We start from the raw sequence: 17,818 nt of genomic DNA, 5'->3' as shown, positions 1-17,818 counted from the left end.
CAAACTCACAGCCAGCAGCATTGCAGATGAACACCACCACCACCACCCTGGCGCACATAAAATCATTTGAGACAAACAGTCACCCTGTACAAACACAAAAATCAGAGAATGCACTGAAATGACCTGCAGTTTAGCGTCACACACAATCGCGCACACTTAGCTTCGTCTATCCCTTACTTCGCTGAAACTTTCTGTAGATCCTGAACTGCTTACTAAGACAGATTGGTGCCTTGCTGACTACTGTAGAGGATTTTATGATTGCAGCAGCTGGTAGATATTTTCAGAGATGTCTGCAGTGTAGCTTGTAATACGCTAGTGTTGAGCAAAGTCTACTGCATGCTTTCTTTCACAAGTGGGAGAGAACGGGAGGGCTGAGGTAGAGGAGAAAAGAGGAAGGCAAAAGAAGGTGAGAAATAAATAAGGTTCGATGTAGAGACAGGTTGTTCAAAGGCACTTGGAACATGAGGAAATGGTAAAAAAAAAAAAAAAAAAAAAGGTGAAACACAGCATGCAATAATAGTTTGGTTTCAGGAAAAAGCAGTTTGTTTCTGTAACTCTCACAATAAGGCGGGAGAAGAAAAGCCCTTAAAATATTCAATAAAATAAAAACAGCCTATTTTTTAGGGTAAAATACTTCATGTTGGCAATTTGAAATCATAGCGATTAAAATTACAAAAAAAGGCAAGCAGCCGTATAAAAGTGATGCATAGCCTTAAGAGCAAAAATATGTCAGTCAGTGGTTCAACAGTTACAAAACCATTCATATTATTACACCTCGCAATTATTTTGGGTGGAATTGGTTTCGTAGTGGCATTACATCCTTACACAGGCATAGTGGTGTGTCACATTATCTGTTGCAGTGCAGATAGTGGTTTCATTTCTTCAGTCCAAACACTTCACCTCCTCCTGTAGGTCGTGTAAACACCCAAACAGCCTTCTGACGGGCTAGATTCAAGTCTAGCAACATGCTTAAGACCATTCAAAGTACACGATTCACACGTTTATGTTGGGCCCGATTCTTGTGCAGAAACACGCTGAAAGACTTTTTTTACAGACTGCAAAAAGAGTGGAGTCGCTTGACATATATTTTGCACAGCTGCTCCACAATCTTAAAAATGAAAGGTTATAATCTAACTTGAAAGTATAGCGTGTTCTTTACAGTCAGAGGGCTGAGGCCAATATGGCTCGAGAAAAAAAGGCTCCTGTAGTTTTTTTAATTTGTGAGAACCACCCATCATCTGTTTCTACAACAGTTCCTCTATGATTACAAGGCTATATATATATATATATATATATATATATATATATATATATATATATATATATATATATATATATATATATATATATATATATATATATATAAAAAAAAGGCATACATTTGTTGTGCATAAAATATTCAACCCTCTTGCCTCCAACGTCTATTTTTCTCCCTCAGGTAACGTGTACATCATCCCTGATGAGTGGTCTGTTTGTGTAAAGCGTCGAGAGGATGGCAAAGTGGAGTACAACAGTGGTAATGTCATAAAGTGGTCGTGGATGTTGATGAAGGTTCCTGAATCATCGCTTCATATTCTGGACTAGAATCCCAGTGCTGAAATGTTACCTCAGTGCTCTATGACGAAAAACAAAGAGTCTCAAATTAAATGGTTGTATCCTTCACGTTATGGTCTGGGCATCGGGGGGGCGTCATGGTTAAAGGATAGGTTCACATTTATTTTTCAAGTCTATCTCACAACAAAACTGACAAGCCCAAATCTACAACACTTTTAGTTGCTGTGGTTGTTCCTTCGGTCTACACTGGCAGCAGATGGGAGACAAAATCAAAAAGGTACGGACAGCTATGATTGGATTACTTTGATACTGAAGAAAAGTTATAAAGGTGATGATTCTCAGGCTAGTTCTGGAGTTAAAAAGGAGCATCTTTTTGCGAAGTGGATTTATGGACCTTATATTCATAATGGACATTGGAGATTTTAGGTATTTGTTTTCATTCCTCCATCTACTTATTTACCTCTTATGTTTTTATTGTTGCTGCTGGAATCCATTTTGGATTAACAAAGTCCTCTAGCCATCTAAAAAGACTGTCATTTTGGGAGATTCTGACTTGATTTGACTAACTCAGACGGCTAAAGCCTCTAAGCAAAGAGTAATGACTGTAGATTTGTTGCTTTAAGAAGGGCCAGTATTCACAGGAGGAACAATTACAGCAACCAAAAATACTTTCAATTTGCAGAAGGGCATGTGAGTATTGTGTTAAGAAAAGATGAGGTCCTATCCTTGAAGTGGTCGTCTGCGGATCATTTCATGTTGAAGGACAGCAGGGGTCTCTCCTCTCTCCTCTGCCAGGGACTCTTCTTCTCCCCCTCTCCATCCTCCTGTGCTGCATCGTCATCATCAGGAGAGACCGACAGCAGCGCATGATCAGTCCTGAACGTCTCTCCCTCTGGTGTTGGCAGGGGAGGAGGAGAATCAGGGGATGAAGAGGAAAGTGAGGGCGGTTCCTCTTGTATTTGTACCCCTTCCACATCCCCCTGGTCCCCTCTCTGACCCTCTGCTTTGGCTGACAGGACGGCTCCTGTTTTATTGTCCTGTGGGCTGCACTGTGGCGACTCCTCCTCGCTGCCTCCCCCTTCCAGATCATCCACATACACCAGCTGAGTGTAGGCCATGGCTGGTGCCGGGCCCTTCGACCTGTCGATCTCTCTTTCCTCCCGCCCTCCGTCTCTCCCCCTGCGGCCCACTCTTGGCTCGTTCAGGTCCACGCCGGAGTCCAGACTGGCATCGTTGCTGTTGCCACGCCTCCCGCCCCGCCTCCCGCCACTGACATTACCTTGTGGACCTCCTCCGTTCGGCGTGTTGCTGTGGCACCCCGCCCGCTGGAGATCGATGTAGGAGTGGCGAATATGAGCATTGGAGCGTCCATCAAGAGACACAAACCAGGCTCGTGGGTGAAGCAGAGGCTTCCCTCCTCTTAGCGCCATTAAAGTCTTTTCAGCCCACAAGGTGTCCTCAATGTTTATTTCCATTAGACCCGTTTCCCCAAGCGCTGCTGGGATAGACAGAGACTCTGACAGGCCGCGCCGTTCTCCGTCACACTGCTTGGTGGGACATGGGGCGCATTCGGTGGGACTTTGCCCCAGGGGCTGCTGGGAATGTGAGGCATTGAGCTCGGCCTGGATGGTCTCCAAGTCACTCTGCTGATCAGTCTGCAGCAGGAGGGCTTGACCAGACAGAGGGTGCTCCCCTGGCAGGCGCATGTAGTGTGCCGGGATCACCAGTGTGGGACGCACCCTCGGGTAGCCTTCACCTCCACTCAGCAGGTCCACGGAGCCGCAGCAGAGCAGCTGGCCCGGCCGGGAGAGCAACGGGGGACTGGGACGCTCCAGGTGGTCCACAGAGCGAGACAGAAGGAAGTCAGGAGCTCTGCACTCGCATCCCTCCCCTCTACTGGGGGAGTGAGGAGGAGAGGAAGGTGAGATGCAATCAACAATCCCGACACCGCTCAGACGGTTAGCAGACACCTGACCGTGATTGGCGGAAGCATCTGAAATGAGATTGCTGGACGAGCAGGCGGAGGTGTATGATTGGCGATAGCCTCTGTCTGTTCCGCTCGAGAGGGCGGCCTTCAACTGGAACGTCTCCACAGACTGCAGGTAGTCTCTGCTGCGAGGCGTCAGATTGCCAAGAGATGAGCCGTGGTGGCTGTTGCCGAGAGAGGAGCGGCTGTGTTTGCTGTGATGGATTAGGCTGTGCTGGCGATGATTGTCTTGGTGCTCATATGAGGAAGGCTTCAGCATCGGTGTGGTCATGTCGGGCTCAGTCGCTGTAGAAACAAGTTCCAGCTGCACCTAAAGAGTGCAACATATACAACTGTAACACACTTTTTAAATATACTCAATGTAAAGTAAAATATAAAGCAGACACCGACCAAGGGAAACATGAGATCTAGTAAAGTAATCCTATCAACACTATTGATTCTTCGTAGTTTGAGGAATTGTTTTTTTTCTGCCCACCACAGGAATGTTTGATGAAGGATTCGCCCCTCAGCTGGGCAGATGTGACACAGGGAGCCAGTATTTCCTCTAATGTTCACTACAACAGTGCATGTGAGAGTAGCGATAGAACCGTTCTCTGTAAGTCAGACAGACCTCGTTGCTGATGAGGTTCAGGTGGGACATGGAGGTGGCTTGGTCCCTCTTACTGCCGTCCAGACCGGAGGACAGGGTGAGCTTGCGGTGAGACACTCGAGGCTTCAAACAACGTCGCCTGCACAAAACAGAGATTATGATGCAATCAGAGGAATCCATTTGACTTTAAATTCTTCTCAACGCGACACCGAATGCTGAAGGGATGCAAAACAATGTTTCTCAGACAAAGGAAATTGATTTCTTACAGATAAAGACACTAATGTGTATTATATATTTAGTACACACTGAACAAAGTCAAGCACATAAGTATAAAGCATGAATTAGACAGCGATTCCACACAACCAGTCATAAGAACAGACTCATATTATTGTACATTTCTGACACTGTTAAAATGTTGCCTTTGTTTCCTCATTTAGGAGACACATCTGGCAACTTCTGACAGGCTTTAGTGTTGCTGTGGACAGCGTTTCACACACCTGCAGTAGTACAGCAGGAGGCAGAGCAGGCAGAGCAGGATGAGAGCCATGCCTCCCAGTATAGCCAACAGGAACACGGTGTGGTACGTGCTGATGTCCTTCGCAAACACTGGACCTGTTGGTCAGACAAAAGGTCACGAAGAAACGGTTTGTTTTTTAAATGAAACAACTTTTGCTCACTGTAAACTGTAAAAAAAGTAATTATTATTTCTTATTACCAGCCTCGCAATGTCACTACTGTTTTCACTTTTGTATCGTGAAGCCTCAGACATACTTTCTGCACACGCGGTTCTATTCATACAACAATTGAGGGTTCGTGACGGTTTGGTATTCCACGCAAGCGCATTTTTCTGATCCACACTCCATTCCAGTTGGTAGCGGTAATGTACCAGAACATTGTTTTCAGTGGATCTCCTCGCACAACCTCTCTTCAAAACAAGCATTCACTTCGTTATCTTCTTCTCTCTAGATGTGCGTATGCCACCAACTGGACCGGAGTGTGGAGAGAAACTGGAGCACGCGCAGTTGGCGTGCATGCTGTGCGTAGAGTCTGTCAGTCACAAGTTTTGGGCTGCACACAAACTTCCACATAGAGTTGGTTCCATGTGGACTCTCGTTGACATGGTTGGATGGCGACGTCTAAGTCAGACGGGCCAAAGCGGACCCTTGGAAAGTAGGAATTGCACTTGACATCTTTCTAAATACTGTATGTGAACACAGACATGACAGAATCTGTGTTGTAATCTGTGTCAAAGCTCACCTGAGTGTATTGGGGACATGGCGGCCACCCAATATCCCAGCTGAGGAGCGATGTAGGTCAGACAGAGCTGGTTGCCTTCCCGCTGCACGTGACCCCAACTGCTCTTTATCCAGGCACCTGCACACACACACACAATCACAGGGCTTGAGATTTAATTTCCCAACAGTTATTTTGTATAAGAGACAGTGTGCCGGTTCACAGAGTGCATTAGTGGCAAAGTGACAACTGGTTGGCTTGCCTCCCACCTGACAAAGCAGCACTCTACTTATCTACGTTTAGATATCCGTCAGGTTTAAGTTATTTATGTTAAAAAATAAAAATGTGTTACTGTGACAGAAGTACGATCAATCAACAGCAGGATTAAATTCAAGACTTTCCAAGACCTTTTTAATGCCACATATAATGCAATTTAATACCTGTTTCGGTATGACAGTATAATGGGAAACCAGTGAGGACAATATGGACAATATTCATTTCTAATATAATGTTTTAGAAATTCCTAGCCGTATTTAACACTGACTCCTAATGATACAATAAATCAAATCAAAACAACATTGTTGATTCACTTTTGTTTTGCTAAAATTGACACTTCCCGACTACTTCAGCTGGCAGTACTGACAATGTTCAGTACAGGTCTGATGGTGCTGACAGAAATGAAAGATCTTTGTTTCAGATTGGGGTGTATTTTGGCAGTACTTATCTCTCCCACATGGAGGCAGCATGCTCAGTCAAATATCACTGAGGGCCTATGAATAGGAGCACAATACCAGCTCCAGCAGTGCCAGTATGACAAAAACACAACAAAGCCAGAGTCACTGATTGATTGGCTCACAGTAACTCTGCTCCAAGAGGAAACATTTAGTTGTGCCTTCACGCTTCCCCTCACGGTGAACCACTTTGTTTCTTTGTCTATTTCCAGTTATACAACATCAAGTGGTCAGGAATCTGAATCGATCCTTTGGAGGGAGGAAACAAAACAAAAAAGGGAAGGAGAAGCTATTCAATGAAGAAAAACAAATATCTATAAAGAGCTTGGAAGAAAACATAAAGAGGAAACAAGAGCGAACAAAGAGGAGGAATGGAAGAAGAGATGAGGGAAATGGCTCAAGAAACAGAGGCAAAGAGAAACGAGAAAGGCTGTGTGACTCAGCACCACACGCACACGCACACACACACACACACACACACACGCACACACGCACACACTCTGTGCCCAGCCCTGCCTGGATTCACCCCGGCTGTCCGATTGTTTCCACAGGGGAGTCCTCTCTCTGTGTGACCGACCTGCAATAGCAACATTTAATGACTCCGTTCCCACGCCTCAATACAATACACAGCACAGAGTCTGGCCAATGTTTAGACACAATGCAAACATTGATAATGTCAATACAGCCCGTACATTACTTCAGCTTCTCGCCCAGTCATGCAAAGTCAACACAGCTGACATTCGGGTCTTTTTGTTCCAATAGTAGTCTGCTCACCTGAGGGACTCCTCTCAGGGTGAAGGTGCGTCTGTTTACGAATGACGCACACAAAAACTGGTGAACTTGATCCGTTTGTGCGTGACATCATTTTGGTTCACGCTCCAATAACATGTAACAATACGCAAGGAGTTGTTGTTATGCAACACAAACCGGTTTTTGTGCATGTCTCCCATGTGCACACAAACAAAACTAAACTTCTTTGTGACGGAGCTTTTATCAGCCCGAAGTATTCCTCCAACAAGGCACCAGACGGACTTCAAAAGAACTTTCTTTGTGTCTGTTTTCTGTCCTTGGTTTAACACATACATACATAACTGCACACACCCACACACACAGTGAAGAAACTTAATCAGGAGACAGGCCTTTCTGTTATGTTACTTATTTGGTGGGTTGCTAAGGAACACAAGATGTAGCCCGGAGAGAGGGTCCAGGATGACTTCTGCTGTGGAAATACTCGCTGCTCCAGGCAGTGCGTAGGCTACAAGTGTGTGTGTGTGTGTGTGTGTGTGTGTGTGTTCTCTTAGCTTTTATCAAAGCCCTTTTTATAAGCTCTGGATGTTGATACTTTGGGCACTTTAAACTGAGCCTTTTTTCGGGGGTAGATTTAGATTTAGCCTAATCACACATGCAGTTAGGACTAAACCATGTTTAATAAAGAAGACATTTAGGGCATTAGAACCTATTTAAGACGGGTTATGTCGGTGATCATAGCTTATTTCTGCTGTCCCAAAGTGGCCAAAAGAAACTCCGTCATCACAGGTTTAATAGATTATTCAGTTTCACTACTATGCGATTAATCGACAAAATGTTTCAGCTCAAATAACCCGGTACATTTCATCAGAAGAATCTTAATAGGTCCGCACAGAGCACACAAACATAATGTACAGTAGATCTGGAAATGTGATCCTAATGTAGAGAAGGATGTTTTGTTGTGCAGAAACGTCCCACTCGACTGATGATCTAATCACAGTCTCTCGGCTCCGCCTGTCCAAGAAGAACTGGGTGTGTCACATTGCGGGACGTCTGACATCACAGATTCAAGATTGCTGAGATAAACAAAAAAGGGTCCAGAGAGGCTTGAAGGGTCCGTGGGAGTCAGCACCGCAGAGCTCTTTGTTTAGTTCAAGATTTAACTGAGCTCCAGCAGATTATACACCCACGGTCCAATCTTGTGATGTGTGGCAGTATTTGTGTTTTGATTGGTAGATTAATGTGGAGCCGCATGTTGGTCATTTTGTATGACCTTATGAATAAATTCATTCATCACTCAGACACGCAGCCACAAAAAGCTGTGACCTCGCTGCACTGTGCAGGCATGCACGTGGATTGCGTTAGTGCTTCTATTCTGATACACTGATGATGATACTCGTACATTTTTAAAAGGGTTATTTTTCAGATATCTTAGCGGAAGATACTAACAAAGATATGTAGATGAGAAGACTTTATGCTGAGAAAGTCGAAAGAGCTTTTTTTTGTTACTCAGTACGTACCCAAGCGCGGGTCAAATCTCCAAGCAGGGATGTGATCATTTTCCTTCAGGCCACTGTCAGCCGGCAGGGGGACGGAGACCGTGATTGGCTCGTTCACCTGCAGCTCCACTCCGTCGCTGGCCAATAAGTGAACAGAGATGGCTGCCACAGGAGTCAACTCAAACCTCTTCTCCGTCTCTGTGAGGGAAGCAGAAGAGTGTAAGAGAGAAAGTAAGAGAGAGTGAGTGGGAGTACGGTGCACAGGAGGGGGAGCAGAGAAAGGAGGAGATAGCACAGGGGGGGGGGGGGGGAGTAACATGAAAAGTAGATAAAGGAGAGTTGTCAGAGAAAAGACAAACAGGAAAGAAAACAAAGGAAAGACAGGAAAGAAGGAAACCGGGTGGAGAGAGGTTGGAAAGTGTCACAAAGCACAAGTATGCTTGTGTTTCCCAGAGAGAGAAGGTACGTGCGGAGGGGAGGGGGAGCTTCTGAGGGGTGTTCAAGCTGAAGGACACACAAATGTATACAACACACACACACACATCAAGACATGGATGAGACTGGCTGAAAGCGTGCAGGCTTGAGCACACACACAGGGGTTATTGTGTTTCAGGAGGTCAGATAGAGAGGCCTCTCCTGGGTAACGTCTCTCTCATGTACCACCGCTTCTTCTGTTCTCTTCACTCCCCACACCCTCTCATCAGCTTTCCCCTCTGTCATCTGTGCCAGACTCTCCTCGGCCCTATTTCGTACACTCGAGTCCGTTACCGTCCAGCCAGTTTCGAGCCTCACCTGTGCCGTTGCCGCCGAGGACCTGCAGGTGGGGAAAGTGCTGGATGTGCGAGGGGGAGCTGGCCACGGTGAGCAGAGCAGTGAGGTTGGCGTAAGACGTGTTGGAGGGAAGACTCAGAGCTCTGCGCTGGAAGTGAACGCTGGGCGGAGGCCGGAAACCTTGAGGAGTGACAGAGAGACGTCAGAAAACATGGACGTGTTGATGGAGGAGGGTGAACCAGGGTGCTGCATTTTATCGATATATTGTTCACATCCTTTTTACCAAATAATTAATTTTAAAAAAACTGTTCATCAGAACTGTTTTTATTTGTGAATAAACACATCTGCTCTTCTAATTTACAAAATCTGATTGAAGGCAAACATTTCCAGAAGTAATAAATGTTCAGACGAAGGCCGTGATATATGTAAATATAAAATAATTATTTTACAATAGTTATAAATTATGTAATTTAAGTATTACATGCGAAAGTGTATACCGACTGTGTGCAAGCAGGCTGTGCATTTTTTCAGTACATAATGCAAAATGGATGTCACAGTTGTAATACAAACTGTACATATTTGATGATTAAGAATTAAACTCAAATGAGTTTTTCTACTTCAGTTTCCAAATTAAATTGAATGAAGAAATGTGACAAAGATTTACGTCAGGAGGTTTTGCCGGCCATCTTGCACACTTGATGTTGTTTCAGGATGTTTTACAAGGCAATTCTTCACTCCTCGTTTTCTCCTAATGCCTTTTTAGAAATGTAGCCATCAAATCAGGCTTAATGGAAGCAACTCTACGTCAATACAGAAGAGTTAATGCCTTGCTCGACTTTGTTTCTCTCGGCCAGTGCGATTGCTTCTTTCTGATATTTTTTTCAGTGCAATTAATAGCTTTTCATTTAACCCCCTCCAGCCTGCCATTAACACATCATACATAAAGATGGTTAAACAGTCACAACTGCATTGAGCTGGACTCAGCAAGGTGATGTCATTGTGGTCCGATTGTAGCGAGAGCACATTCCTGAGCAGTGAGGCACACATCCAGCTGTATATGAGAGCTCACTGTGTTTCTAGTTGTACCGTGTGCATCTTTTAATTTCCATGTTTCGGTCTGAGGCTCGGTCTTGACGTTCAGGTGTGAGTGTTATTTCCCTTCTGCGCGTCTGTTTTTGTGAAAGGAAATGACCCCGTTTCTGTTCTTTGTGTGTTCCCTTCCCTCAACTCTTCTTTCCCTCCACTTTCCTCTCACCTCATCTGTTCCTCCTTCTGTTGGACACCGCTTTGCCCATCCCCCCCTTTCTCCCCTATTCTCTCCCTCCAACTGCTCCACCCACAACCCCATTTTCCAGCACATACTGTATCATCCTCCTCCTCTTCCCCCTCTTTTATTCTCTCTCCTCGTGCCACATGCCAAGGTTTATCACTCCCCTGGGCCCACAAGTTCACAACATCTTGACAAACAGCGGGTCTACACTCCACTCCGACACGTGCTGCGGACAGTGTACTCGAGAGGTTCACATGTTAATGGAGACTGTATATTTACGAGTCTGCGAAGTTTTATTTTTAGTCAGACAACACAGCTGACACGTTAAATGACTCCCTTGTCGGTCAGTCACACAAAAGGCCGAGCACACAAAGAGGCTGTATTGATTCTGCCTGATCCAATATAATTACACACACCGTAACAAAGAGGCTGACTAACAAAGACCGACTCGTGATGTACATTTGTATACATGTGTGGATGGAGGACTTTTACTCAACAACAGGACATTTAATGTATAGGTAGGACGCTTTATTATCATTTCATATTAAGAACAAATGTGAATTTATTGTTGTTTATTTTTGTTATCAAAAATGGGTAAAAAATCCGAATCAAAAATACAAACAAACAGGTAGAAATCAGATTTTAAGAAAACTATTTCCAGCTCAAAAACTGTGATTTAACCATTTATTCTTCGGGTGCGTATCAGCAGCTCAATTATGTCATAATACAATAACACAGTTGCATATTTTGACATATCACATACCGACAAGTGTTTTGACAAATCTGCTACTTTTAATGAGTCGAGTGTTTTTTCATGAAAAACAATGACCTGAATACACCCAGGCAAAAAAGTCTCCACACACACACACACACATGCACACACCCACACACACGTAACACTTTACCTTGTAAGGCTGAAACGATCTCCACAACATCTTCATACACCATCAGAGTAGCAGCTCTTTCTGGAAGCAGGTCCAGGCTGATGGAGGAAAACACTGTAACACAAATGAAAGCCACAGAGCGTACACACTATTAAACGGACAGAACAAATAAACAATCAGATAAGAAACAAACTGTAGCAATCCACCTCCACTTTACTGATCACTATCAGACATGACAAGTCATTAAACCATCTTTATAAATGTTTAATAGTCTTGCTTTCCACCCTGTCTGCTGCACAGGACACAAGTCTGACCCTGCAAACTGCACTTCTTTCCTCTTCCTTCCTTCCTTTCACTCCATTGTTCAGAGCTGGTAAGCGTGATAATCCAATTGGCCGCCGTTCCGTTGGCTCATAACAGCCCCCCCCGCTCTAGTCTCGTACACACACACTGTACCACCTCCTCTTGGGAGGTGTTCTGTGTGTAAGCGTGTGTGTGTGTGCGTTAGTGAAAGGGAAGCTTAAGCAGCCCCCTTGCTGGGTTTTGGCATCTATTGTAATAAATTAGTAATGGGGCACTCCACTCAGCATTATCTCTCACACCTGGCATCAACTCACACTATTTCTATTCCACACCAACATACGCAAATCAAACTGGCTGCACACATGGAGCTCAATAACCTGCAAGCCAACAATCTAAATGTGGCTATTCAATAATATCCCTCCTCCTGAAATATCTCTCACACACACACACACACACACACACACACACACCTACCAGGTAATCTGGAGGGAGTCCAGGGCACAGAGTTTGGCACATATCCCCGTTTGGTTGCAGTGACGACCAACAGTGTCCCGAGGCGGTAGGGGAAGCGCAGGTAGGTGTTGCCATCAGGTGATGAGGTTTCTGTAGTTACAGAAGTTTGGTTGGCGAAGAGCTGTACAGAGACTCCTCCCAGGGGCTGGTGGGTGCTGGCATCGCTCAGGTGAACCTTCAGAGTCACCTCTGTGAACAAACAGAGTGCTTACTGAGCCGTGTATAGCCGAGCGTCGGTGTGCAGAGAGAGGAGTGATATACAGGCATAAAAACACAGCGGTGGGAACATTACAGTCATCTAGTTTACTGGGTTTGTTTCAGCGCCAGGCCCTTTGCCTTCAATCCACGGAGACGGCGTCCCAAAACCCGGCCAGTCACAAAGAGATAGACATTTCCTGGACTCTTGCCAACCGTGCTTCCCCTCTAAAACAATGGACCATTTCCCTCTCTCAAAGAAGCCGTGGTCCACAGGGGAAAACACAACGTGAGAAGGAATTAGAGAATTTACACACACTGCCTGTTGAGGATGAACACTGGCACTAAAAGCGTCTGTAGACCGTTCACAGCACGTGGATCTAATGGATCTATAAAATCTTCATGTTACGGTTAACGTTGGGTTACAATTATTGAAGCATTCATGTGTACATCACTTCAATGTGGCAGCTGATGAAGCAAATTACTTTTATATACTGATGAGTAGCTTAGGAATTCCCCCTGAGGATCAATAAAGTCTTATAAATAGATGTTCTTATCTGAAAGATGGAGTCAACGATTCTGGAAAAAAGACTGTTGATATTTGAATTCAACCCCCTCCAGTTTTACTGTCTCCTTTTGCTCCCACTGTCTTTCCTTATACACCCGTGGCTTTCCGCCCATCTTGGCTGGAATAGCGTTGTGAGGCTCGGTCGGAGCCACTTAGTGTGTGTCCCACTTACAGAGCCAGAGCTGTGTATCAAACACACACACAAGACAGAAAGCTAGTGGACAGTGTGGAGATATTCGCTGAATTTCACAAAAAGTGTATATACACACTAATATATATGTGAAATCATGTATTAAGTGGTAGAAAATGGAAATATTCAGGTAATGTAAAGTAACTCAAAACTGTACAGTACTTCCTTTCCACCACTGCCAAACAAAGTACACACACACACACACACACACACACATCTATTTAGTCCACCACAGAGGGGCCGGTCAAACAACTGTAAGGGTAATTATATCACAAGCAGGAAAACAAACAAAAGATTTATTCAATTTCATATCCCAAAAAGGTACCATAACAACAAACTTGGTACAAAAACACTATAATTTAAATTCTACCCAAACCCACACTCTTTCTCCGTGTCTGTTGCAAACACACCAGTCTAAACCCTGTTTGATCATTGGCTGCTGGTTGACCCACGGTGACCTTTCAATTAAGGCTGAAAGGTTGTTTTTTTTGCCTTCACCTAAACACGCCCACCTCCCCCATACTCACTGCAACTGAATTTCACCGTAACTCTTCCTTGTAACCCCACCCTCCGTGACACACACACACACTAACACTATACATACCCCTGGCTAGACGGATGCCCCTCCCCCCACTCAGAGATCCTGCGGTCAGAGAGGAACAACTATGACAAATCTGGTGAGAGTTCAGCCCGAGTGCAGCCGGCTCCACCTAAAAACAGAGCACTGCGCCAAATCATACCTTTTAGGAGGTTCGGCAGAGCAACGCGTCTATTTCAAACCATACGCATCATTACCCCGAGAGGTCCGGTGTGAAGATCTGCCCTGTGGCTGCTTTTCTGACCCTTCACTTCATTCCTCTCCCTTATTACATTTGCACAGTTGGATGACTAGAGAACAAAAAGAGGTCTGACAGAAAGAATTGGTGTGTGTGTGTGTGTGTGTGTGTGTGTGTGTGTGTTCACAGCGAGAGAGAGATCATGACCTCACTTCCTGTCCCACTCCCAGTGATATGCTGTTAGGGGTACCAGCTGTGCTCACTTTTAAAAAGACCTCCCATGGGAGACTCCAGATTGACGAATGCAACAGTCCCCCCCCCCCCCTCCCAGTCCTCATCCAATAAATCACTACTGTGATGACATCATTGTTAAACAAGCTGGGAGTCTCCCCTCTTCTCCGACACACGGCAGAGAAGATGATGTTGGACCTGAAGAATGACAGAAGACCTTGACTCTGCAGCTAAACCAGCACCTTTATAACGAGCCCCTCGCTGTATTGACTCCTTATCCGAGTGTGTTGAGCACCATATGGAGGATACGGGCATCAAAGAGAGTTTGGCCTGACCGACGCTGTGATCTCAGACCAATTATCCCAGACAGCAGCAGCCAAAGCAGCAGGGTGGTCGAGTGTGTCTGAATGCAAGTAGAAAGAGACGAACTAAACAGGAGAAAACGGGGACGACGGAGTGTGTGTGTGTGTGTGTGTTTTTCAGCCCTCTAAAACTTTGAATTAATGAGTCTTTGGTGCATTAATCAGAAGTTACAGGGAGGCGAATCTGTTCTGCACCATAAAAAGTGAGGTGTGATAAACTGGAAATGCCTGGTATGGCTGGCATCCGCGGGGTGTGTGAGGGGGTTTGGTGTTCTTCCAAACAGAGGAGGGGGGGGGGGGGGGGGGTGAATGCTTTCTGCACACGAGGCTGATTCGAAAGCTTGTCCACAACATCCAGTACAACACCGGGGCAGCTCAGAGTGACTTATCACAAGTTACTGGAGTTACAAGTGATGCAAGCGGAAAAACTTAATTATTTTGTTTACAATGAACGCACATTAAAAACTTCAGAGGTAATGCCGAATCGTCACAAACAAAATGTTTACTCTCGACTGAGCTTAAAAAGATGCAACAAAGTGCAACTGAAACAAGTACAACTTAGTTACTCAAGCTTCTACTGAACAGACCAATATTTGGGGCTGATATAGTGTCACAGCTGTTTTTCACCATCTGAGGGTTGACTGGCACTGTTTTAAATGACTTCGTCTCCATAGCCCCTCTTCTTCTTCTGCAATGATTTAATGGCACCCAACGGGAGAAAATGCTCAACAATGTGGAATTGGTTTGGTTAGAGAAGATCAAATCTTCAACAAACCACAGTAAGATATGAAGGAGTGTGAGAAGACTGCAGCTTATTTATCGCTATCTCAAGCAGGAGCAGAAAGTTGTTTCCCATTCAGAAAACATAAACATCTGATTCTCAGTGTGGTGACCTTGAAAAAAAAGAGGCCATTTCTAAAAATGTTATGGGACCGAAATGAAGAATACACAAAAGGTCAATGCGATTAAGAATGAATCGTCAACAGGGACAACGGGAAAGACATGTCACAACACGCAACATGTGGAAACGCAGGAAAATAAAAGCACACACACACACACTCACACACACAAACTCCTGTCTGTTACAGCTCTACTATAAGTAAAGAAAACGTCTATCAATAGGTGTTCAGCCTGCTATTTCCCCTCATCTGGATTAAACGTCAGTTTAGATAGCGACGGTCAATCCCATTAACTCAGCAGGGGACACAGCAATTAGGTTACATTGTTATGTGTCTGGCTGGAGAGCACATGGACTACCTTCATCTTACGACAGTAAATATTCCCACACACATACTGTATTATACAACATTACTGTTCCTGCTCTGTGGCTCAGTAGGTTGTTGACCTACTAAACACTATGCTTTCTCATGACCCGATGTATCTTACCCAAAGGTGATCTGCTGCTGGCACTCACACCAGCATCTCATGATTAAAATGAAGCTTGGGCTAGCTGGTGTCAATATGATTGGTTCTGTGTACTTCCTGGAAGCCCTTCTCCATGCAGCTTCAGCGAATGTTTGTCTGCTAGAGACGCAGTGTCATGCCTATTATGGGCAGTCGTAATGCGAGTGAGATCTATATCTGCGGGTAGATTGTCTGTCTGGCTCCACCCATCCATGTTGTCTGCTGGACAGACCAGGAGAAGTCCTCGGTATCGACCTGAACATAACCTCCCCCGGGACTACTGAAGGTCAATCTGAGGCAAAGTGAACACCAGAGAAGGAGAGTGAGAAAGGAAAGGCAAGTAAGAGAGCAGAGAGAGGCCTGGACAGACTATCCCTTGATCCCTACCAGAGCTTGTTGTTGGGAATTTAGCCAATTGTCATGGTCCAGAAAGTACCCGATGACAAGCTTTGAAGGAGAACTACTTCAAAAACTCCTGAGATGATCATAAATATAAAATATCAGAAACTAGCTCCGGGTTACTTTTTCAAAAGTTATGGGAACGAAATGGGAACCGGGTTTCAAAAGTAACCCGGTGCCGTGACTGATTCACAGCATCGGTTACTGTGTGTTTACATTCATACGTGTAAAGTAAACACAGTAGTAGTGAGAGGACCCAATGTAGGCCAGACAGAGATGTAAGCGAACACAGACAACGTGTGCCATGTTTGCATGCAGGTGAGAGATAAAAGTGATGGATAAAACAGATGTGGCTCCACTTTAGAGGGTACTGTGACAGGGCAGCTTTGAAGTCTGTGCAACAAACAAACCTTAAATGTGTCTGCTGCTGGAAGTGACAGGTTCCCCTTGGAATACACTGATATCTGCAGACACTAGATACTTCACCAACTCGTTTCATGCCATCAAATGCAGTTTGTACATTAAATTCCATTTAGCGACAGCTTGTCTTCTTCTGTCTTAAAACACTGGGGATGCTTGGTATATATATATATACCTTAGCAGGGCTGATTTTTTTCTTTTATTTATAAGTTTGTCTATAAAATATAGAAATAATAGTCAATTTGATATAGTATTATCAGTTACATATCAAATAGGAAAAGCTAGAGCCAGATAAGGTTTGGCATTTCTGCATAACAAATGACTTCAACGATTAATCAGTTATCAATATTGATGATTCACACTTCTTAAATATAAACATGTAATACTGTTTTATAGTAGTCAGCTGACTAGGACCATTGGTTGGACAAAACAACTCAACTTGGGCTCTGGGAAATTGTGATTTTCCACAATTCCACTACTGATTACTTAATAAAATAGTGATTAGTTGCAGCTCCAGCACAAAGACCAAGAGTAAAGTTTGAGCTTGTTGGCATCCATCTACTTCCTGTTAGACACCTGAACCAGGTCACTGACTTTATCCTGAATAACACACAGAAACAGCAGAAGAGCAACCTCCTTCCACAGACTGTAAAGTGCAAACAGTGCAGATCCTTTAAGCTAGTAGAGGAACACATTATGGACCAATACAGTGACAGTCGTCTCCTCTTCCATGATAGACGCTCACAAAGAGAGAAAGAGTGATATCTGAAACGATAAGATGACAAATCGCAGCAGCTGGACTCCTCTGCTGCATGTTTCTGGACACTAGGAGTGCATGTTTACACTGATAAAGTATTTTACACTGGTATGACTACACCACAATTTAAATAAACGTTGTTTGAAAAGAGCAGGCTGGATAACAAACATTTCAGATAAGTTTTGGTGCGATCTGTTTCTGCCACCAGCTAACTTGCTAAAGCTAAGTTTAGGTCCCATCAGCATCCAGGCTGGCTAGCCATTAGCCACCAAAGTAGCCGGCTAACTAGCTTGTTTTTCGGGTCAAAATGTTTGACGCACTTGTACCTTCTGTGGCGGAGCCCTCCGGTGATGTTTTGGCCTCAGCTCTGGAGACAAGGCATCCCAAAAGGAAGAGTACAACAGCAGCGGCTCGTCTCCAGCACACCGCCCGCAT

The 17,818-nt window shown here is 44.6% G+C and overlaps 1 protein-coding gene across 1 annotated transcript; it reads right to left on the bottom strand.

Annotated features, from left to right (window-relative positions):
• Positions 1-1,378: 1,378 nt before the first annotated feature.
• Positions 1,379-17,818, bottom strand: fam171a1 (family with sequence similarity 171 member A1). The gene is made up of 9 exons (XM_076109682.1): positions 17,710-17,818; positions 12,043-12,270; positions 11,287-11,379; positions 9,133-9,291; positions 8,362-8,538; positions 5,388-5,504; positions 4,628-4,742; positions 4,152-4,269; positions 1,379-3,851 (listed from the first exon to the last, which is right to left on the bottom strand). The coding sequence occupies exons 1-9, from the start codon at positions 17,816-17,818 to the stop codon at positions 2,301-2,303; spliced, it is 2,667 nt and encodes an 888-aa protein (XP_075965797.1). The 3' UTR covers positions 1,379-2,300.

Source organism: Anarhichas minor, unplaced genomic scaffold (genome assembly GCF_050575085.1).
Source record: "Anarhichas minor isolate MPS153535 unplaced genomic scaffold, ASM5057508v1 ptg000041l, whole genome shotgun sequence".
NCBI classification, from domain to species: domain Eukaryota; kingdom Metazoa; phylum Chordata; class Actinopteri; order Perciformes; family Anarhichadidae; genus Anarhichas; species Anarhichas minor.
Note: the sequence above shows the minus strand (reverse complement) of the source record. Positions and strands in the feature narration are given on the sequence as shown.